Source organism: Condylura cristata, unplaced genomic scaffold, assembly GCF_000260355.1.
Source record: "Condylura cristata isolate star-nosed mole 26May11 unplaced genomic scaffold, ConCri1.0 scaffold00020, whole genome shotgun sequence".
In the NCBI taxonomy this organism is placed as follows: domain Eukaryota; kingdom Metazoa; phylum Chordata; class Mammalia; order Eulipotyphla; family Talpidae; genus Condylura; species Condylura cristata.
The window spans coordinates 1139338-1162417 of record NW_004567121.1 but is presented as its reverse complement, the minus strand read 5'-3'; the positions used below and the strand labels follow the sequence as shown (position 1 = coordinate 1162417).

Here is a 23080-nt window from a genome sequence, read left to right as displayed (position 1 = left end):
CATTCCACATTAGCTGCTGTGCAGTCCACACAAGGAAACAACCCAAAAGAAGGTAGAAAGGTATTAGGAAATGTAAAAGTTTAAGCAATAAGGCATGATATGGCATAAAGAATAGAAGACTGGAAGAAATCCTGACTCTATAGTAATTTACCTCATTTATCATTTATGTTTTTCTTTTTTTATTACATACATTGCTCAAGTTACTACAAATTTGTGGAGAAAGGAATTAATACATAACAAATTAAATAAAAGAAGATAAAGTAAAAGAATAAGAAAATAAAATGGTAACAAATGATAAAAATAAATTAAAAACTTCTCAAACTTAAAAAATAATTTAAAAAATTAAAAAAAAAAGGTAGAAAGGCAAAGGGGGAGGGGACATTTCTTGTGACCTGCAGCCAGACACAACCCATGTTCCTGTGTGCGTTGTATAGAGAGGACCAAATTCTCACTCAGTCTCTGTGTATAGGTCTTTAAACATCTCACACACCCACTAAATAAACATTGTCTCCAAAATGGCGACCGTCCAACAAAATTCGCTTTCATTATTTGGATGATCAGTTACAGGATCATGTATTGAGAATTAAAAGGTTTGCTTGAAAATATCTTTTTTGGTCTGATCACCTTTTGCTACCATCACTCCCTCAAAAATAATCCCAATGTTAATCCTGTGGGCACCATTATTATCTTTGCCACCACCATAACCATTCCCTATGAGGAAACTGAACCCTAACAAACAGCATCTTGGTTTGGGTTCTTCAGAGAACAGCCAGTTTAAAGCCCTTAGCTGTTCACTCCTGAGAACCATCCTGCATTCTGAGATGACATCCTTCTGAAGTGTTTGGTGTCAGATGAATCTTTCCATTGACATGACAGCAATAGCGAGAATGTTGCTGGTCTCAGCACCCCCAACCTCGCTGTGTCCTGGCTACCCCCATCACTGGGTCTTTAGTGTCTCCTTGGCAGCTTTCCCACTTGGGATCTTCTCCTCTTCCTCTCACTCAGCCAGACGCTGGTGCCCTTGCCAAGTAGAGCTCTGGTCTTCTCCCTCCCCGGCTCAGGAGCCTGCCAAGAATCCCTACTTCCTCAATCAGGATTCAGGGCTCCACACAGTTAGTCTAATCCAGGTTATCTCCCATTATTGACTAGCACAGCAGTACCGCCCTGCATTTACACTGGCCTTCCCAAATTACTCGGGTTTCTTCCTTCTTTCCAGTTTCCCAACACCTCTGCCCTTGGAAATCCTATCCTCTGATTCATGTCTTTCCTGACTCATTCAGAAAACTGTCTTGAGCATCTCTGGACTGGCCATAGAGGTGCTAGGCTCCTCGGGATCTCGTCAGTGCAGCAGGGAGAGAATGCAGGTGGAACCATAGGAGCTGTTACAAAGGGGGAAGCCCAGCACCTCACCTGGGGGGCCAGTCAGTCAGGGGTGGGCAGAGATCAGGGAAGACCTCCTAGATGCTACCAGTATAGTCCCCCCTTAGGCTTTTCTGGACTCCCCTTTAACATCTGGGGTTCCCTGCAGCATGTCTCTGGAGTCTAGTGCCTTTCTTTGTCCCGTTAGACTGTCACATGCAATTTTCGAGCCAGGAAATACTGTAAAAATGTTCATTGACAATTAAGTCAACCACTGCTTTAATTAGAGCTGTTAAATATTTGTTGACAATTAAATCCCAGATTAAATCCCAGATTAACCATCCATAGTGGTTACAGGTTGGTTTGGCTGCTCCCTGACTTCAGCGTTGTTATCTGAGTGGGTGGCCTCGCCATTAGTGTAATTAGCAGCCTAGCTCTAGGAAACTGAAGGTCGTACCCCAAAATGTAATTAGAGGTTATCTAGCAGGGTTGGGATGACAAGACTGGTATCCATTTTATACTTGGTGTGCTTCTATAAAGTTTCTCACAACAAACTTGTATCTCCTTTAGAATTAGAAATATTTAAAGTACATTAAGAATTAGAAAATATTTAAAGTACATAAATGTCTAAATGTTTAAAGTACATTAAACAAACCAAAGAAAAAACTTCCTTTTCTCACTCTACTTTTTACTTTCTACAAGAGGGACCTACATTTACAGAAAAAAGAAAAAGTCATTTACACAGAACCCCTGACTACCTAGCCCATGGAGCTGGATGAGTAGGAAGGCCATGTAAGAGGCAAAGGTGAACCCGAAGTGCCTTGAAGCCTAAGGAAAAGAGTCTTCTTCAGGGTTTCCGCAGTCATAAGATAAACAGCTAAGTCACCATTACTTTGTTATGTATCCTGAAGTCAGAGGAAGGTGGGGAGCTCGATGAGACCCAGGCACTGAGCTTTGCCTCCCCACAATTGTGCATAAGGTTTTCCTGATGCGGGGGTTGACAGGGGAGGACTCCTCTTTGTAGAGTCACGTTGACCCTGACTCCCTGAAAGGATGAACATTCCTATCACTGCACCCTCATCTGTCTGAATGACTGGGTGCAGGGCCAGCCCTCCCCCAAAGCACACAGAGGGCTCTTGTACTCCCACAACCACTGAGACCGGAGGCTGAGGAGAAGCAGTGAGTGTTCCCTGATTTCTTACAGTGACATCTCTTGGCTGGCATTCACCCTGGAGGTAACTCCCCAATGTAGCAGCCTTGAGAGTCAAACTGGTGTGGGGGTGAGAGTTATGCAAAGAGGACTCTTGGCAGAAATGGTGGCCTTCAGTTGAGGGCTCTGTGTAGTCCAGAGTGACTTGGAAGGGAGAAAGTCAGAGGAATAATATCTCAGTCTTTCCATCCTGTTTCCAGATAAGTATGTACAGGATGTAAATAGTTAAAATGATCTGTTGTTTATTTGAAATTCAAGTTTAACTGGGTGTCCTGTTTGATAAATCTGGTACAACTCTAAGGAGAGCCCACCCTCCTCCCTGCAAATACACACTTAGGGTCTGGGAAGGTGTGATATCCTGAGCTTGGCAGGAGGGCCTTGAGCAGGGACAGGGTGCCTTTGTACCCCTAGTCACTAATGTTCAAAATACTAGGCCAGTGTCTCTTCTGTCTGCCTGTCTCACCACTCATGGTTAATATGTTTGAATAAATAGCAAGCAGCGTCGAATGTATGCTCTTAAAAGGCCATTGAGAAAGTGAAAAGCCCAGCTATATTTTTGGAAATACTGTGGGCGCAGTGAAATCAAAACCACTCCAAGTCCTTTTCAGCAGGCAAGAATTTCACTGGAAGTTCCAAGTCGTTTTGTACTTGGTGACCTAAGCACATGTTGATTTTATTCCTCCAACACCTTGGGTTGGGACATGTTGAAGCACAAGAATGATAAATATGTCTCTTTCTGATGGTGGCATGTTTTGCAAAATACAGTCAAGCCTTGCTCAATGACAGGGATGCCATCTGAGAAATGTGTTGTTCGGGAATTCTGTCTCTTTGCAAACATCTCCGTGGGGATATTCATGAACCTAGGTGGGGAGAGCCGACTACATGCCCAGCCTAGATGAGGGGTCGTGGGGAGCACCATCGTATATGTGGCCTGTTATTGCCAGAACAAGGAATGCCTGATTGTATTCGCAATGCATAGTCTTCTGACTGAGTTGACAGTGAGAAGTCTGACCTCCCCTACCATGCTGTTGAGTTGAGTGTAAAGTACTTTGAATGAGTCACAATTAAAAAAAATTAATGTTGGGCATTATATTTCTAAAACATCCTTTCGAAGGTGGTATGTGAACAAAAGAGTGAACTTGTGAATGAGAATATATGTCCAGATGTGTGTGTGTGTATGTAAATTTTGCTCACATTATCTGAGGACACTGGGACACTGGGGAGGCCCTGCTTCTCTCTTTTCATGGCCTGATACATTGGAAACCTACTTGGGAAACTATATAATTTAAAAAGGCTTTATAAACATCAGATGTTCTGTGTTGCAGGTATCGCTGAAGTGAAAGACGAAACCAAGCCCAACCCATCATCCCCAGGACTTCTCCCGAGAAGCCGGCAAGCTGACCATACACCATTTCCCCCTCTTCACACCCGTGGGTACCAGCCTGCCTTGCTGAGGTCACCAGCCCAGCCCGGAGGAGCCTATGCAGGAAACGCAGCCCTCCCCAGGCTGACCTCTCCAGGGTCAAAGCTCCTGCAGCCTCTCGCCTTTAATCACACGGTTGGCCACATAATACTTTCTGAACATAAAGATGTCAAGTTTAATTGCTCAATCAACATTCCTAGTATGTACCAGGACCTCGCAACTATTTCTTGGTGGAAAGATGGGATGGAATTACTGGGGGCACATCATGTAGTTACTCAGTTTTATACAGATGTTGAAGTTACCACAGTCATCGCTTCCTTCAGGTACGTGTCCCTTTTTCTGCTCCGCTGTTACTAACTTAGAGCCAAAGCCTTGTACGTAGAGAAGAGCTTTTGTTTTCCGTGTTAGCAGGATTAGTCCATAATAACTAACAGTCTGGGGCCCTTCCTGGTGGCACAGCGGGTTAAAGTGCAGCACTGTGAAGCAAGCTGGGGCTGATTCAGCACTGAGTTCGAGCCCCACCCCAAAGGTGACCCACATGGCGCGGCAGACCTCTCCTAACCAGCCCGCTGCTCCCCTCAGCGGTGGACTTCATCCATCTGTTCTGCTCCCGCTCTGTCTCTGGCGAATCCTCTCACTGCCCCTGTGCCTCTGGCCTGTACCCCATTTCTGTATGCAAAAATATATAAATCTTTAAAAAAAATAACTGACAGTCTGTGTTGGTGTCCCCTTTTCCAACGGATCTTGGCCCCTATAGGGTCCAGCAGATACCTAACACTTAAAGCAAAGATTTTAAAGCAAAATAGTCCTCTGCCCTTTGATATATCTTCCCCAAGTCTCCCCCCACCCCAGTACCCACTGCTACTATAAACGGTGGGATTGCAGACTGGATTGGAAAACAGGGTCTAAAGCCAGGGGAAACACCTTCTCTAGTTTGGTGAAGTATTCCCCTTCACTTTGGTGAGAGCAAGCAGGATGAGTAGGGGAGAGGTGGAGAATTCAAACGAGAACATAGGTCTGGGCTGGTTCCTTGTGCCTGGATGGAGCCATCGCCTTTCAGAGTCGTCCAGACCCGAGGCAGCTGCTTCTGTCCTCAACACTTCTTCTCAGTCTCTCCATACTCTCCTCTTTCTTCTCAGTCAGGAGAGGTTTTATTTGTTTCTTTCTGAGTTGGACAGCCCACAAGTACAGTTTTAGAATTAGGTGGACCTGTCATTACTAAAAGCTCAAAATGAGATCCAAACCATGCAGATTTGCAGTGAGAACCTCTAATCCATGGCCCCTCCGCTCCGGCTGCAGCCCTTGAAGGTCTGCTCCGTTCTCCCTTTCTCTGACCTGAAACTTGGGGCTTTCCCATGTCTGTCAGTGAATCATTTCACATTTCCTTTCCAGAAAACCTCCTCCATGTTTCCACAGGCTTACGGACTCCAGTTAGTGTTTAATGTGTGAATACTTCCATAAGATGTGACCCAATCCCTTTTATAAAACATTTTTCCCCCGAGCCTTAGACTTGCCCCGCGAGAAGGCAAAGAGCACAACTCCCTCATTTCCTATGGGTTGATTTCTTAATATGTGTGTATTTTAAAACTAGCTTAATAGTGACACAGTTGCCCCTTGAACAATACAGGTTTGAATGGCACGGGTCCACTTACGCATGGATTTGAAGACATAAACATATGACACTGATAAAAACAGTACAGTACTGTATGTATTTTCTTTACCTTGTGAATTTCTTAATAGCATGTCCTCTTCTCCATCTTTATTGTAAGACTACAGTAGATGATAATATATATATATATATATAACATACGAAATATATGTTTCAATTGTTTAAGTTATCTATCTATAGATAACTTAGTAGATGACTTTTGGAGGACTGAAAAGGTATACACAGATTTTCAACTGAGCAGGGCTTTGGCACCTCTTGTGAGTTATTCCAGGGTCAACTATATATATGTGTTTTGCTGGATACTTGGAAAATACCAGGCAAAATACTTGGAAAATTCCAGGCGAGTACAAAGAAGGAAACTAGGGCCCCTATTCCCATAACTCTGAAAAAAATTTTCTGAGCATATATAAATTTAACATTATTGAAAAAAAATTAGTAATTTACTATATAGGTGATTACATATATTGTTCCACCTATATTATATTATGAATGTTTTCTTATGTTATTAAAAATCCATAAAATATTTTAATGGTTGCTATATGCTACTATAATCTGCTATTGTAAAAGAGAAGCTAATATAGGAAAATGCAAATGAAATTATAGGGGAAAACATTAAAAATTATTTTCAAAATTCCAAGGCTTGGGGCATGTACAGGGGAAGAAAACTAATATTACACTTCCAATCCAGATGCCCTTTTGAGCTGGGTCCTTTCTGGGCTAATAATTCACATTTTTTTCCTATCTAACTTGGGTGGCTGTTAATCATTGATGGAGCCAGTCACCTTCCATGAAGAAGTGTGGGAAGCACTCAGTGCCTGCTAGTGGGCTGGGTGCTCATATTGCTAGTTTGGTGATAACTACTGAACATCCATATCACCATTTACTCTCCCCCCAAGTCCCGCCTTGTCCTCTGTGCTCTCACCCTAGTTCTGGGTGGTATGGCTCAGGCTGCATGCCCTGATAGCTGCCACACATCCTGGGCCAGACTTAAGTCACTGAACTGGGACATCCTTGTCACTCCAATCAGTCACCTGCCTCATCTACACCTGCTATCAGTTTCTGGAGCTGTAGCACATCCATTTGCCTGAGCCCTTTATCAAGATCTTTTCCTAAAGTCCCTAGAGGAGGTATAATTGTGTGATGGCCTTACCTCTAAAGACTGGTATAGAGTATAGAAAGCTCTCAGCCTAGCTGGAAATGCTCCTTATCAAGGAAGACGTTGCAGGAAGGTGCTTCAAGGAAAACATTGCAGGATGGTGCTAGGGATCAGACCAGAACATGAGGGAGGCTAACTCCCCCCCTAAATAAAAAACTGACTCTCACATAGCCAGAAGGCCCTGAAGAGTGCTATTGGGTGGTTTGTGGTGAAAGGAAAGTGCTCGTTGTTTGCCTCTGTTTAATCTAGGGATTCCCAGGGCCCTTTACATGCTGGCATAGGCTCCAGCAGCTGGCAGGGCTTTACTTTTTTAGCAGATCTTCTTTATACATTTGTTAAGTTGGTTAGTTTTGGTCCCCAAATTGCTCTGCCATTTGAGGCACACCCTGCCCTCCGTCCATGTGAGATGCTCGTGCTCACAGGGCCTGTACTGCTCTGTGCTGAGCCCCTGGCCCGCAGCCTGCCCTGTGTGCCTCTGTCTTGTGCCTCTGGTCTGTTTATTATCCTGCAACTTTTGGTGATCCAGAGTAGACCCATGCCTGAAAAATCAGCCAAATATCTAGAAAATAAGGACAGCATTCCTTTAGCCAAGGCATCAGCTGGAAAAAAATATAATCCCCAGCAGATCCTTGGCACTCTGACTTACTTCACACATCGAAGACTTCCTTTCAGCTCAGACCTTATAGAGACCCTGCACTCCAGCTACCTGTTGTCCTTGGGATCCCATCACTCTAATTACTGTGACAGCTGGAAGTAGGATGCTTACCAGTGAGTTTCTGTATTTCTTTCAAGAACTTTTTTATCATCCCTTTTTATGTGTGGTACAAAATACATAACTTCAGGTTTACCATTTTAGCCCTTCTTGAGTCTACAGGTAAGTGCCATTCACTACATTCATATTGCTGTGTAGCCATCACCACCACTCTTCTGCAGAGCGTACTTATCACTCCAAACTGAACCTGTACCCATTAAACATTAACTTCCATTCCCCTTTACATGCTACCCTCAGGAATCTGCATTCTCCTTTCTGCGATCATTTGTAAATGGAGGTATCCATTTTTTTTTTTAAAAAAAGATTTATTTATGCATACAGAACTGGGGTAAAAGCCAGAGGTGCAGGGTGGGGTGAGAGGATTCACTAGAGACAGATGGGGAACAGAACAGACTGATTGACGAAGTACACTGCTGAGGGGAGCAGCAGGCGGGTCAGGAGAGGTCTGCTGTGCCATGTGGGTCACCTCCGGGACCGGGGATCAAACTCACACTGAAGCAGCTACAGCTAGCTTGCAGTGCTGCACTCTAACCCATTGCACCACCAGGGAAGGCCCCCAATACTGTTCTTTTTAAAAAAATTTTTTAAAGAAGACTAGTGCTTAGCTGGTACTCACATACCATTCTGAATACACCAACCCAGTAGACTTGGGCATGAGGGCTGTGTCTCCTTGTGGGTGGCCTGGGGCAAAGCCAGCCCAAGCAGCACTGGGGGATGGACTGTGCCACTTTTGGCCCATGACCTCTGTCCCGATGGCTCCTATCTAGACACTGTGACTAAGTTGGTATGGTTTCTTTGATCTTCCTTGGTTCAGATCTTTGTATTGGACCAAAGTGAAACATTCATTCCTTTTTTTTTTTTTAAAGCAGGGTACACAAGGTAAAATATGCCAAATGTGGGCCCTCTCTGGTGGCGCAGCGGGTTAAAGCACAGCACTAAGAAGCTATAAGTCACTTCAGCATGAGTTCGATCCCCAGATGTGACCCACATGGCGCGGCAGACCTCTCCTGACCTGCCCGCTGCTCCCCTCAGCAGTGTACTTCATCGATCTGCCTGTTCTACTCCCCACTCTGTCTCTGGTGATGCCTCTCACCGCCCCTGCACCTCTGGCTTGTACCTCAGCTCTGTATGCATAAATAAATAAATTTTTTTTTAAAATGCCAAATGCTCAAAAAGTTTCTCCCTTTCCAATACCCAGCTCTTTTTCAATAGGGAGCTGGGGTTACACATTTCTTAGGTACCTTTCTAGAGATATTTAATTCCATATGAGTTGTGTGTATGTCTCCATGTTGTGTTACAGATGTGGTTAAATCAGTGCCTGGGGTTCACATTATCATGACTATTTAAATGCTATTTCCAGCTGAATAATAAAGCATACCGTAATTACATTTTACTTCTTTAGACCTTTTTGATTTTCCTGAATTTAGCAGTTTTCTTGCTCAGCTTAATCTTTAAAGTTTCAGTCACTCAGTCTTCCCTAAACTCTCCTGACTGCCAGCACGTCCCTTGCTGATTGATTTCAGGTGCTCCTGGCCTTTTTGTGTGGCCTGCCTACAGCCCAAGGTGTGCTGCTAACCAGCATTTGTGCCTGACCACTTCTCAGGTTCCCTGGCCTCTGCACCAGTGAGCTTTGTATCTTCGCTCCCCTTCTGTGCCTGTGCCCACATCCCTCTTTGGTCTCTGGCCTTCGCTTTCTTTCTGCCTCCTGCATCCCCAAGTGTACAGCAAGCATGCCAGAGTCCAGGCCTCCAGACAGAGCTGGGTCTTCAAAGGCTCTGGTCTGAGCTTGTCAGATCTCATCCACTCTGCTGAATCCCTGGGCCTTGCTACATGATAACGATGCCCCTTCTACAGTGAAGTTAGGGAATAGAGAGAGAGAACTCCTCTCAAGTGGCATTGGTTTCCCATGGAAAAGCAAAGACTAGACAGGTCAGTTGTGTGTATTCTTTCAGGAGCTCCTGAAAACCACCAGGTAGCTGCTAGATGGGCTGGGCGCCAGCCTGCACATGTATTTCTGCCCCTGTTCTTTGGCCCCTTCATGTTCCCATGACAACAGGGACTTAGAGAAAAGTTAGGTGGTTCTTTATTGGGAGACTTTTTTAACAGAAGTACCACTGGTTTACATAGTTGCAAGGGTTCTGGAAGCTTAGGCTCTCCGTCTTCAGGGGGTCCCCATAGCACACTCCCCACCAGAGCACCCAGAGTCCTCCACCATTATTACCCATTGTGCTCTCTCCCACCCTGGCTTTTTCCTTTACTCTCCTCTCCCTCTCTGGATTGCTCACTTCTATGATCAGTTCAAAGGTTGGTTTAGAAGTCTGATTTTTTTCTGGCCCTTGGGTCAGACCTATAAGTGAAACCATCGATATTTATCTTTCTTCTCTGCTTTACTTCATGTAGTATAAGCCCTTCCCTTACCTAGGTTGCCACAAATAACACAAGTTTATCTTTTCTGAGTAGTATTCCATTGTGTATATAGGCCACAACTTGATTTACTTATCTCTTTTCAGGCACTTAGGATGTTTTCATAGCTTGACCATTCAAATAGTGCTGCAATAGAAAGAAAAAGAAAAATACCAGATGGTTTCACTCATAGCAGGAGCTTAAGGGTCAGGGGGAAAAAAAATTGTAATGAAGTAAAAACGAAAACTGTGAATAGCTATAAACAGAAGCATTTTACAGGGGTAGAGGGGGGAATGGGATCAAAACTGGGGTGGAGAGTGCATGGGAGGAACTATTGTAACAGCACACAGGTGAACTGGTGGTGGGACATCACAGGGATTAAAAGGTGAAAAAATGTACAAAATGTGGAAGAATGTAAAAAATAAATAATTTTTTTATTGCAGTGCTGCAATAAACATAGAAATGTAAGTTTCCTTTTAAATTAGTGCTTTTGTATTCTTTGAGTAGATACCTAGAAGCAGAATTTTTGGGTTTTATGGCAGACCCACATTTAATCTTTTGAAAAATTACTTGGAGACATTTATACTGTGAGGTCTGTTTCCATCTTCTCCTGGTGACCTTGAGCATTGGTGACCTTCAACTCTTTTTTTTTTCTTTTCATTGTAAATATATATTTATATATACATACATACATACATACATACATACATACATATATATATATATATATTTACATCATTTTGTGCATTTTTCCATCCCAGTTGTAATCCCCTTAGGCTTCCATCACCAAAACACCGGTGTGCCATCACCAAAGTCCAGTGCATTTCCCTCCCCACAGTTTTTGATCCCAGGTGACCTTCGCCTCGTATCCTAAACATTTACCTGACCTTTCCTTGGCCCCTGGGCTCTTTCTCAGCACACATTCATTTGCCCTCTGGGGACAGTCCAGAATTATACCATTCCTACACAGGAATGTGAGGATAGGGGAGTGTTCTGAGTGAGTGGAGTATCACTCAGAAAGGCACATTGCTGGGGCCAAGGAACAATAAGAGAGAAGGACCCCTGAAGCATTGCCCCACAGTTGTGGTGGGTACAGTTCCTGATACATACTTTAGTACTCTGTTTGTCACAGGCTAATAGGGATTAGTATTGTTGGGGAGACGTTGTATTTACAATGTTCAGTGTTTGTTCTGAAGCTCTGCATTCGACCTAGGAGAAATGTGACTCTTTGAGGCCTGGGGGCCCTTGCTGCCTTGTGTCTGCTGTGTTAGCCCCGGAGCCAGGCCAGGCCCCTTCTGACCTTGCCAGCTTCCTGGCAAGGAAGCCACAAGCCTCAGCCCTTGCCAGGTTGAGGGAGGGGCTTATTGTGCTTTGGGATATAAGTTGTGTCTGGGAGCAAAGTGCCAGAAAGGGAAGGAGAACTGCCATTTTGTACACTTCTTCATTTCCCTCTAGCTGTGGTTTGCTTTGCTACATCTGATAAGCATAGGAAACCCAGTGCCTTTGGGTCAATGAAGGTATCCTCTGTTGGAGAGCATTTCCAAGTGCCCCTCTTCGATAAGAGACCTTTCCCACAAGGCCTTGGCTGGGTACAGGTTTCGCATGAACTTCCTGTTTGATCACTCAAGACAACTCCACAGATTTACAAAAAGCCTTCAGGGGACAGTAATTCGGCCCCTGGGATAGAATCTACTTTGGAAATCAAGAAAAGTGGTAGCATCAGCATATGCATCTTCACAAAAAAACAGAACTATTAAGAGATTAGATCTATTGATATGTCTGTATTGAGAGACTTTATTTTGAGGAATTGGTGACTGTGATAGTGAGAGCTGACAAAGCTGAAATCTGAAGGTTGCCAGCTAGAGAGCCAAGGAAGAGTTTATGTTGCAGCCTTGAGTCCCAAAGCGGTTGGAGGCAGAATTTCCTCTTCCCAGGAGCACCTCAGTCATTGCTTAGAAGGCCTGCAACTGACTGGATGAGGCCCACCCATGTTATAGAGGATTAGTGGCTTTGCTCAGCATCTGCTGGTTAGTTACGTCTGAAAAATACCTTCATAGAACATCTAGTATGTTCAACCAAATACCTGGATACCAAGCCCTTGCCATGTTGACATATAAGACTAACAATTACAGCCTGACAAAGCTGAAGAAAGTTCTGTTCTTGCATGAAAATATTGTAGGTAATTAATCACTGTAAATATCTTTTTGTGTTTTCTCTGAAGCATAACCAACGTGCAGCGTTCAGACAATGGGTCATATATCTGCAAGATGAAAATAAATGATGAAGAGATTGTGTCCGATCCCATCTACATCGAGGTGCAAGGTAAGTCGAGGGGCCCCACTGGGCTGTTTGTTTAGTGTATGACACTCTCGAGTTAGGCTTTCCCATGTTAAACTGTATGCAAACCCTGTATACAAATCCATAAACACTGAAAATTCACAAGGCAATTTTCTTTTTAGACTTTAGGTAGTAGTGAAATAATTTCCATTCTCAGAGTATTAACTCTATCCTAAGCATGAGGCTTAGGATACTTCAGGTTACTTATAATAAAAATAAACAAATCAGAGACATTCTGCAGGGGAGGAGGAGGGAGAACACAATGGGTGGGAAGAACACAAGGGACTATGGCGATGGGGCATGGGTGAACTGGTGGTAGAAATTCTATGGGGACTATACCTGAGAAGAGAAAGCACACACTGTACAAAAAAATGAAGAATGGTGTGAAATATACATTTTTTTTTAAGCTGTACTTTGTTTCTAGGAAGCAGTTCTCAGAGCTGGCACTGGGTAGCACTCATTTGGTCACATGGCAATTTGCTTATTACTTATTACTCAGCATCCTTTCCTGTCTTTCATATGTGGACAGTGAAACCAGGGAGATGGGGTATTTTTCCTTTGCAAACTCTGCAAATCCATAAACACAGAAAATTCACAAGGCAGTTTTCTTTTTAGACTTTAGGTAGTAAAGCTCAGCAGCTCAGTGTAGGATTTTCAGCCCTAGGATTGACCAGGCGTGTGTTTCAGTGCTGGTCCATGGGGTGACAAGAGCTAGGCTCAGTGGGGAGTGAGAAGTGGGACCCCTGGTGAGGAGAAGGCAGTTCTGTTCTGGAAGAACTTGAACTTGAGTGGGAAATATGTGCTGATATACGGGGGAGCCAGACTAGATGAACCCTGGTCTGGGAAGTGACTCCCTGGGCCTGGGTTTGCAAAGGCAGGGCCTGCCTAGAAAGGCTTCCTAAAGGGGAGACCTTTATTCCCACCCCAAAGTGGTCACTCCCCTCAAGCCCGAGCACCTGCATCCTTGTCATTTCTCTTCTAATTTCTCCTCACAGACTTGAAAGTAAGTGGTACACTTTTCAGTGACGTTCAGCTAAAAGAATCCTCACCTATTAAAAGAATCCTCAGCTAGAAACAGAACTTGATACCCATAAATGCTGATACCTATTAACACTCCTGGAGTAAAACAAGCCTGAGGGAGGGAGGCCCCTCAGAGGAGCCTCTGTCAGAGCCTGCTAGGCCCATCCCAGCTTGCACAGCTAGTTCCTCTGGGTTTGCCAGCATGGCCAGAGGATAGGGGAGGGCTCCTACATTCACAATGCTAATCTGTAAGAAGTATTTAGAAGACAGTTCACTTGTCAGAATTCCAGAAAAATGCAACAATACTGTAGGTTCAAATAGAGTTATTCAAAACTTTGAAACAGGAAAAAGAATCCTATTTTACCCCTCCCACGTCATTCCTGCTGGAACCAGAAGTGTGAGTTTCCAACCCCAAAAGAATACAGTTTAAGTAACAGGACAATTAGGTTGGCCTGTTAAAATTTAGGTACATGCTCCAAATAAGTACTGACTTTCTCTGAGATATTTGGAAATTTCCATCTGTGTGGCTCTGATTTTAGTGTTATAACTGTGAAACTACGTTACTGTGCTTGTACTGTTGATCAGAATGTGCTTTGAAAAGTGTTCAAGCCCAACATAGCTATCAAGACCTTAAAATTCATTATCATCCACCTCAAATCTGACACATAATAGGCTGTCCTCAAAAAATGGGCAGACCTATTCTGCAACATTGTTTTTGCTGTTTATTTTGGTGAGAAATATTGAAAATCTGTCAACACATCCCGAGGGTTTGAGAAATACCTGATTTCAGAACTGCCAGGCCTCCCGTCTGGTAAAACCAGTTCTGGTAAAACCACCCCTTTGGGAGAGTGTCCTAAAAAGCCAGCTGGGGCTAGATAGCTCAGAGTGAGCTTCTGACTTCTCTCTTACTCTGCTTTCAGGAGGTGATATCGAAGCAATTTCCTAATGCCAAGTTCAAGTTCACTTTCCATTCCACAGTAGGGCTTTGCTTTTGCTTGTGGGTAAAAAACATTCTTTCACTTAACTCTTTCTCTGCAGGACTTCCTCATTTTATCAGGCAGCCTGAGAGCATGAATGTCACCAGAAACACAGCCTTTAACCTCACCTGTCAGGCTGTGGGCCCTCCTGAACCCATCAATATTTTCTGGGTGCAAAACAGCAGTCGTATCAACGACCAGCCTGAAAAATCTCCCTCCATTCTAACTGTTCCTGGTAAGTCTCATTTGTGTGCTGATTTATTGTTTTCACTCTAATATCAGGCGATTCAAAGTTGGTACCAGCATCAGGGAGTGGAGAAGGATAAAAACATAGGTGTAGTGGTGAGGATTAGAGCCAAGTACAGGGGAATCCAGGTCGGACTCTCAGGTGAGAGGTCACAGGCTGGCCTGTGGAAGTCAAAGAGTACCCCTGAGGGTCTAGGGTCAAGTTGGTCAAGTAGCCAGAATCCTGGAGCCCTGAGTTCACTCACACATCCCACTGCAGCTGTGACCTGCTGGGCTGACGCCTCTCGAGCTTCGGGCACCATTGAGGTGAAGCCCTCAATGAGGTTTAACAGCAAGGAAACTGCATTGTCATAGTACTGTTGTGGGGAGAGTGAGTCATTGTGGGATCGTAGCTGCATGGGCAGCCAGTGGTCATCTTGATGCCAGTCCAGTGGGAGCACCTGGCTTTTCTCCAACCCTCCCCTGGCTGTGTACTTAGAGACAACACTATGATGTTTCCTGGGCTGCTGAAGCCAATTGGCTTCTCTTCGGCTCCTCTCCTTGTGATTTTTAGCAATAAACATCTGGCAAGGTTACCTACCCCACGAATCCTTCCTTTTTTTTCTTGTATCCAACAAATGGGTTATAAGGGACTACTGTTTGTCAGCAACTGTTTGAAGCTTTGAGAATACAGGGGACACTGTCTTCCCTGCTTTCTTCCTACCTAAGTTCTCTGCCCTTACAGGAATTTTGAATGTGGGGGTACTGTAGGGCTCAGCCTTGAACCTACTTATTTTTACTCTGAGACCCACTCCCCACCCTTCCCCCTGCTGAGAGCTCCTTGGGCTTCAAAGGTTGTCTATATAAAGATGACCTCAAACTTTGTGTCTCCAGCCCAGATGGCTCTCCTGAGTTTAAGGCTCACGTGTACAATCACCTTATAGGCATTTCTATTTGCCGGGTACTTAGGCATCTTAAAATGAAACTCTTGCTTTTATTTTTGAAAAATATATAATGATACAGTTTTATTATACTTACAGCAAGATTTTTACCATTTCATAATGCAATAACTAGAACCATATGTTTCTATTTTAATTACATTTATTAATTTTTATATCTGTTTACATTGTTGTTAATTATAACACAGTATTTACTTCTCCCCTCCCCAAATTCGCCTGAGCGTCATCACCACAAGCCCACACATTTCTCCATTTCTCCTTCCATCCCTTTCCCTCCTCCTCTCCTGTAGGAGATGTCTGGTGTATAATTGTCTGTTTTTATTTCGTTTTGTATTGTAATAGCAATACAGTTTTCCCCCTATGTCTTATTTGCTTCTCTTACATTCCTCTTATAAGTGAAACCATTCAATATTTTCCTTTTTCCTTCTGACTTATTTCACTGAGCATTATCACTTCCAGCTCCATCCATGTTAGAAACTCTCCCAGGTTTGCTCCACCCTAGAATTCCCCATCTTAGTCAATATGGACCCTTCCTTGTTCTCATTTTTCGCATTGATTGCTTCAGCAAGTTCTATCAGTTCTGCTTCTGCGGTCTAGCTGAAATCCGTCTTTTCTGCAGCTATGCTGCAATGCCCTGGTGCCTGACACTGGCGGTTCCTGCCAGTCTCGCTGCAGCTACTTCCAGCCTTGTCCTTGCTGCTCCATCCTCCTCTTATCACCTACCTGCTGGAAACCCATCAATTGCTCCTGTTGCCTTAGACGAACATCAGAGTCCTCTGCCCCTGTTTATGGGCCCTGCTTGCCCTGGATCCTGCCCACCTCTCCAGCCTAACCCATTCTACTCTCTCCTCCCTGCGTAGTGAGCACCAGTCACCCTGTCTTCCCCCTGATTCCTCAGACACAGCCCTTCTTTTTACCTCCAGACCTTTGCACGCCTCCTTATGGTGTCTGTCTGGAAATGTTTCCATCTGCTCTTTGTCCCTCGACATACTATCACTTCTTCCCAGAGATCCTCCCGGTCGTTCTTGACTGTTCTTCCCACTCTTTGATTGACTTTAAGCCACGTGTTCACATAGACTGCCTGTGTCACACACATCATGGCCAGTAATTACCCTGGTTTTGTTTAGTCTTGTCTGACTTAGAGAATATATACTCAATACAGACAAGGACTTTGTCTCTCCCAAGGCAGCGCCTGACTCACAATCCTCACTAAAGATTTATGGCAAGAATGAATCAGCAAGTGAATGCCACAGGGTATTCTCTCTACCTCACTTTTCTATCCCCTACCCCAGGAGGAATACTTAGGAATATTTTGGTTTTCTCTGGCTTCATCTGAGCTTTCTTTGAGTTTCTCCAAGGAGTCGATCGCTAATCAGTGGCTTGTCTCTCAAAGTCAATTTAAAAAATGTACTGTCCACTCCCTAGAGTTGAGTTGTTCTAAAGTCTCATAAAGATTTTTTTCACTGCAGCAAAATTGACATATAATTAAGTGCAGAGAAATTAAAAGACACAATTCAACGAGTTTTGATTTATGTGGACACCAAACCATGTAACCCTGTCTTAATCAAGATACAGAATATTGTTGGCTTCTCGGAAAGTTCCCTCATGCTCTCTTCTTCCCAGTCACCACCTCTCAGTCACCCTGTTCTGACATCATCACCCTAGGTTAGTTTTGTCATTTTTTGAACTTAAAGTAAGTGGAAGCATAAAGTGTATGTTTTTGTGTGTGTGCGTCATTCTTCTTTCAATCAATATGTTTTTAAGATTTGCCTATGTTTTGCACATCAATAGTACATGATTTTTTTGTTGCTGATAGTACTCTATTGTATGAATGTGCTACATTTTGTTGATCCATTTGTTTGGTGAACATCTGGGGTATTCATGGCTGTTGGCTATTATCAGTAAAGCATCTATGAGAATTTTGTGTGCAGGTCTTTTAGAGGATGTATATTTTTATTCCATCTTGGATAAAAAACTGGGAAAGGAACTGCTGAGTTATGTGCTAGATGTATGTTTAACTTTTTTTTTTTTTTAAGATTTATTTATTTGTGGGGAGGGAAATGCACGGGATTATGGTGATGGCACACGGGTGACTTGGTGATGGGAAACCCACGGGGATTACAATTGAGATGGAAAAAAAATATACAAAATGATGTAAAAATAAACTTTTGTAAAATAAAAAAAAAACTTTAAACAGTAAAAAAAAAATTATTTATTTGTGCATACAGAACTGGGGTACAGGCCAGAGGCTCAGGGGCGGCGAGAGGCTTCACCAGAGACAGAGTGGGGAGCAGAACAGGCAGATCGATGAAGTACACAGCTGAGGGGAGCAGTGGGTTGGTCAGGAGAGGTTTGCCACACCATGTGGATCTCTTCCGGGGCAGGCAGGGATCAAACTCATGTGGAAGTGGCTTAAGCTTCTTAGTGCAGTGCTTTAACCCGCTGCACCACCAGGGAGGGCCATATGTTTAACTTTTAAAGAAACCACCAAACTGTTCCAAAGTGGCTATACCTGCCACATCATGTTCTGAGCAACAGTGGGTGAGAGTTCTAGTTGTTCCATCACATTCTTCCCAACGTTTATATGGTCAAGCTTTTGAATTTCAGACATTTTAATGGATATGAAATGGTTTTAATTGGCATTTTATTTCCCTGATATCTGCTTTTAGATTAAATGTAGAAAGGATTTTTACCATCTTTATCCTGTTTGTGTTTTTACCTCTCATTATCCTGTTTTGGTGAAGCATCACTTCGATCGTTTGCCTATTTCCATATTAATCCTAGAATCAACTTGAAAATTTTTCCAGAAAATCTGCTATGATTTTGCTGCAGTTGTTTGATTTATAGAACAATTTAGTGAGCAAAACCATCTTACTGGTATTGGGACCAATCAATAGGTGCATTCCCTCCATTTATTTTAATCTCTTAGCAATTTTCCATAGTTTTCAAAATAGGGTCTGATATGCCCCTTGTTAAATTTATTTTTAAGAGTTTATGTTTCTAAAGCTGGTAAATAGCATATTGACTTTATTTCCCAATTGTTTACTATTACTATATAGAAAATAAATGGATTTCTGTATGTTAAACTCATTTATTAGTTCTAAGAGTGTTTGGTGCTGCTACAGATTCCTTGAATTTTCTGTGTAGACAGTAATGTCATCTGCAGTATTGTCACTTACAAATTTACTTTTACCTATCCAATCCTTATCTTTTCATCTCTGTTCCTTTCCTTCTTTCACGGGCCAGAACTATAGTACTGTAAAAGTGGCACACATGGCTATTTCTGTTCCGATCACCACATATGTTATTAACCATAGGTTTTTTTGTAGATGCCCATTATCAGATTGAAGAAGTTTCTTGTACTCCCACTTGGCTGAAAATTTGAAACTGCATTTTCTGAGATGATCATATGGCTTTTCTCCATTATTCTCTTACTATGGCAAAGTACATTATCTTGATTTTCAAATACTAAAGCAGGTTTGTATCCCTGAGATAAACTATTTCATCATGATTCATTTTACTGATATATAGTTAATGATTTTTGCATGCATGCCTATTCTGTTTCACCATATGCCAAGTATACGACAATGAAGTCTGTACTAAATACCCACAGTCAGTGCAGACTTCATAGCTTAAGGACAAAGTCTGCCACAAAACTACTTCTGCCAGTCAAGGGCAGCAGTCAGTGTCACATGCACTTCTTATGGACAGGCTGTAAATTTGAAGGGTCCCCTCTCTATTTCTATAATTTGGGAGAATAATTCACAGAACTCAAGAAAGGGCTCTAATTAGGAATACATAGTATTACAAAGAATACGCATGTTTCCATGCCCTCTTCTCACAGAATTGGGGTACATTACATCATCCTGGTGCTCATGGGACAGGAAACTACTGAGATTCGGGGTCCACGGTTTTTATTGGGATTTCATTGACTAAATTATTGGCCATGCAACTGATTACAATCCTCAGACTTCTGTACCTTCCCTAGAGGTCAGGAAGTCAGGATACTATCCCATGGCTCAAAACCCCACCCACCAATGACATGGTTGGTCATTCTGGTAACAGGCCCCCATACTGCAGTTATCTAGGGACCCATCGTGAGTCACCTCCTTAGGCACAACACAGCCACACCTGTCACTTAGGAAATCAAAAGGGACAAAAGTCAGTCAAATTCCTTAGTATACAGTGTTCATGAGAGAAATTGGTTGGTAATTCTGTTTTTGTAGTGACATTTTGGTATTAGTATATTGTTGATCTCAAAAGACTAATTGGAAAGGGTTCCACCTCCTTTTTTCTAAAAAGCTTAATAACGTTGTTATTTTGAAAAGACACCCATAAAGTTCCCTGCAGTCTGTAATCTCTATGGTTTGGAGACTATATTTCCCTGATACCTGAGCACTCCCAGGAGTTAATATTTGGGGAACGAGATACTGTGGTCAGTGTGACCCAAGATGCCTTTGGGGGCTCTGTGCCCAAACTGCACAGCACAAACTGATGTGATGTCAGGACTATTGGCAAGAAGACACCATTCTGTCTTGATAGTGATCCCTTTTTCATCCCTTCCACTAAACAAATGCTAAGGAAAGCAGCAATTCCAATGAAGCCCTGACTGTTGAGACTGCTTGGAGTAAAACACAGAATGAACCGGAAGGTCAGACATTTTTCCCTCCTGATGCCAGTTTTTTTTTTTTCCCTGTGATGTAAGAGTTGTCTTTTATGAGACATGAGCAAAGAAATACTTTGTTTAAGGACATTACTCTGAGTCAACAACACCAATCTCAAAGGTTGCATGCTATATGATTCCATTTAAAGGACATTCTCAAAATGACTAAGTTATGGTGATGGTGAACAGATGAGCCCTGTGAGGGATTGCTTTCAGGGTAGGATGTTCCTAAAAAGATTAGCCTGAGGGAGTGCCTTTTTGTGATAAAACGGTTCTATATTTGCCTCCACAAATAGGTATTTATAATAAAATTTCAAAGAACTGACATTCCTCTCCACCTCAAAATAAAGTGAAAGAAAAAAGACCTGATGAAATATGAATATATTTTTAGTTATACATATTTATAGTTATATATTTTGTTATATAGTTATGAATATATAGTTTAGTTATATGTACCTCTGTACCTTGTGCCTAAGTCACTTTCCTGGTATTGACCATTGTGCTGTGACTATGTAAGATGTTATCACAGGGGAAGTTGGATGAAGGATGCCAGGGCCTCTAAAAAATTTCTGCAACTATTTGTGAACTGGAAATTACTTCAGAACAAGTTGTTGTAGTTATTTTTAAACGGAGCACTTTGTTATAGGCAAATTTCAAACCGAAGACCAGAACTGCAAGAAGCGTTAATGTGCGGTGTTTAATGAGGGCGTGGTTAAGTTCACTTGGTTTATATATAGACGTCCCCATTTTGTGCCCCCAGGCTACTTCTTTATAAAAGTAGGGATAATAATGGGGGAAATAGGGATAATAATACTTCAAAGGACACTTATAAGGAGTCAGTGAAATAGTGAATATAAAGCTTTCAGTACAAGACAACCTATCAAATGGTTTACAATTTTTTTTATATAATAATGGTAATAGTTTATTTTTACATCATTTTGTGATTTTTTCCATCTCAGTTCCAATCCTCTTGGGCTTCCCATCACCCATGTGTCATCACCATAGTCCAGTGCATTTCTTTTTTGTTATTTTTATATGCAGTGAATACATTGTTAATTTTGAGCTATCCTTCTACTACCAATGTTGGACTTATGCTGAACTTTCTGTTTTATTTTAAAAGGTGCTCATTTTATATTTTAGTCTTCATTTAGAAAATAGCTCAGCTAGTTTGTGTTAATCGGATATATTTGCTAATATCCATTGTAATAAAAATGTTACCAATAATAACTATTTTAACTCATACTTCTCACAGTAATTTTGGCAAAGATTAATTTGAACCTCATAACAAGATGTGTTATAGTTAGACAATGATACATTATTAGTACCGACTATACAGATTAAGAAAAAATGTGGAGTGATTAAGGGATCCGCTTGCTTAAGCATTAGTCTCTAAGATGGCAGCTGGAGCAATCCCCACAAATCACAAGCAGCATCACATCCGCTTTCTTCAAGCTCCCACCCCACTCGGAGGAAAAAGCAAAAGCCCATCCACTTGGCTCAGCCTCTCACCTCATCCCAAGTTTTCCTAAGCCCATTTCTCTAGAAGCAATCTATAACCCTCATATTAAAATTACAGCCTACATCCCAGCCATACCAGGCCATCTGTACTTCTTCTGTTTTTTTCCCTAGTACTAATCAACCTCTCTTCAAGCATGCAGTTTACTTATTAATTAAGGTCATTATTTCTTGCTACTTCCTTCCATCAAAATGTGAATTCTACAAGGGCAAGAATTTTGTTTTATTCATGGGTATGTTTCCAAGATCCTGGAAAAATGTCTGGCATGTAGTAAGTCCTCAGTAAATATTTGTTGATTAAACAAGTGAACTCAGGACGGAGAGTGAGTTCACAGTTAATAATCTCCTTCGGTCACACAGGCTATTCTTCTCATTGTTACCTCCTCTTTGGGTAGGAAGATGGACACTGAGACCAAAAAAAAAAAAAAAAAAAAAAAAAATGAATAGGATTGCTTAGTCCAAAACTCAAAAAACTGGGCTAACGATACTCCTAGAAGTTGCTTTCTCGGTGATTCTGAAGGTTCTTCTCTCAAGGGAACATCCTGTTACTGAATGTTCTTAAAATATCTTTCAGATCTTGTATCAGAGGCGCTCTCTAAAAGAGGCCTTTTGGCAGCAGACCAAGCAAGAGGGGCATGAAGCATCACAAGGAGTCAAGTGAGATGTAATGGAGAAAGGGGTTGGTCCACGGAAAAAGTGTGCAGCTCGGGGACCCACGGAAGCAGGGGTGATAGTGGAGATAGTGGGTGGAAGGTGGAGACTTTGAGGGGGTGGATGATTTTCTCCCTGGAAAGCCACAAGAGTTTGGGCTATAAAACTTCAAGGTCTATTCCAGTCAGACAGTTATCAACTATCCAGAGGGAAAACAAAAAAGAGGGAGGAATCTTTCCTAGCGCACACCTGCTGTTATCGCCAATCCAGGGTTATAACTGAGTTTTCAGTTGAGAAACTGGTGCCGTTAACCTAAAAAGGGCAATTGAGTGCATCAAGCATGGAAGGCTATATTTGACCTTAAGTGCCCGTCTAGTTTTGGTGAATATTAACTTTGGTTTGTACTGGTTTCCACTTCTCTCTGCTGACATCCCTAAGCCGGGTGACATCCCTATCCCTATTAACACCTCAGCCCCGGTGAGAACTCCAGTAATAGTGGTGTGACTACTGGGGACAGTTCTGACTTCGTGCCTTGTGCTAGGGAATTTGCTACTCGTTGTTTTCCTGACTTTGTGTACTCTTTGAAAGGAACACAGAGAGGAAATATGACTTCCCGTTTCCCTTAAAATCATGCCTGTGATAAGCAGTTTCACTTTCAACATTACAGGACTTTCCAAGGGTGGGCCCTAATTGCATAAATAAATAAATCTTTATACACACACACACACACACACACACACA

General features: G+C 42.5%; 1 protein-coding gene across 2 annotated transcripts in view; it reads left to right on the top strand.

The window, feature by feature from the left end:
• The first annotated feature begins 3906 nt into the window (after window positions 1–3906).
• MERTK (MER proto-oncogene, tyrosine kinase) overlaps window positions 3907–23080 on the top strand; it is a 69579-nt gene continuing 50405 nt past the window's right edge. Inside the window, exons 1-3 of one of the 2 annotated variants that reach the window (XM_004686110.2) lie at window positions 3907–4315; window positions 12214–12314; window positions 14388–14561. In XM_004686110.2, coding sequence (XP_004686167.1) covers window positions 4194–4315; window positions 12214–12314; window positions 14388–14561 — 397 coding nt within the window. In that variant the 5' untranslated portion in view covers window positions 3907–4193. The remainder of the gene's footprint in view (window positions 4316–12213; window positions 12315–14387; window positions 14562–23080) is intronic. The other variant, XM_012727653.1, reaches the window with a different exon arrangement.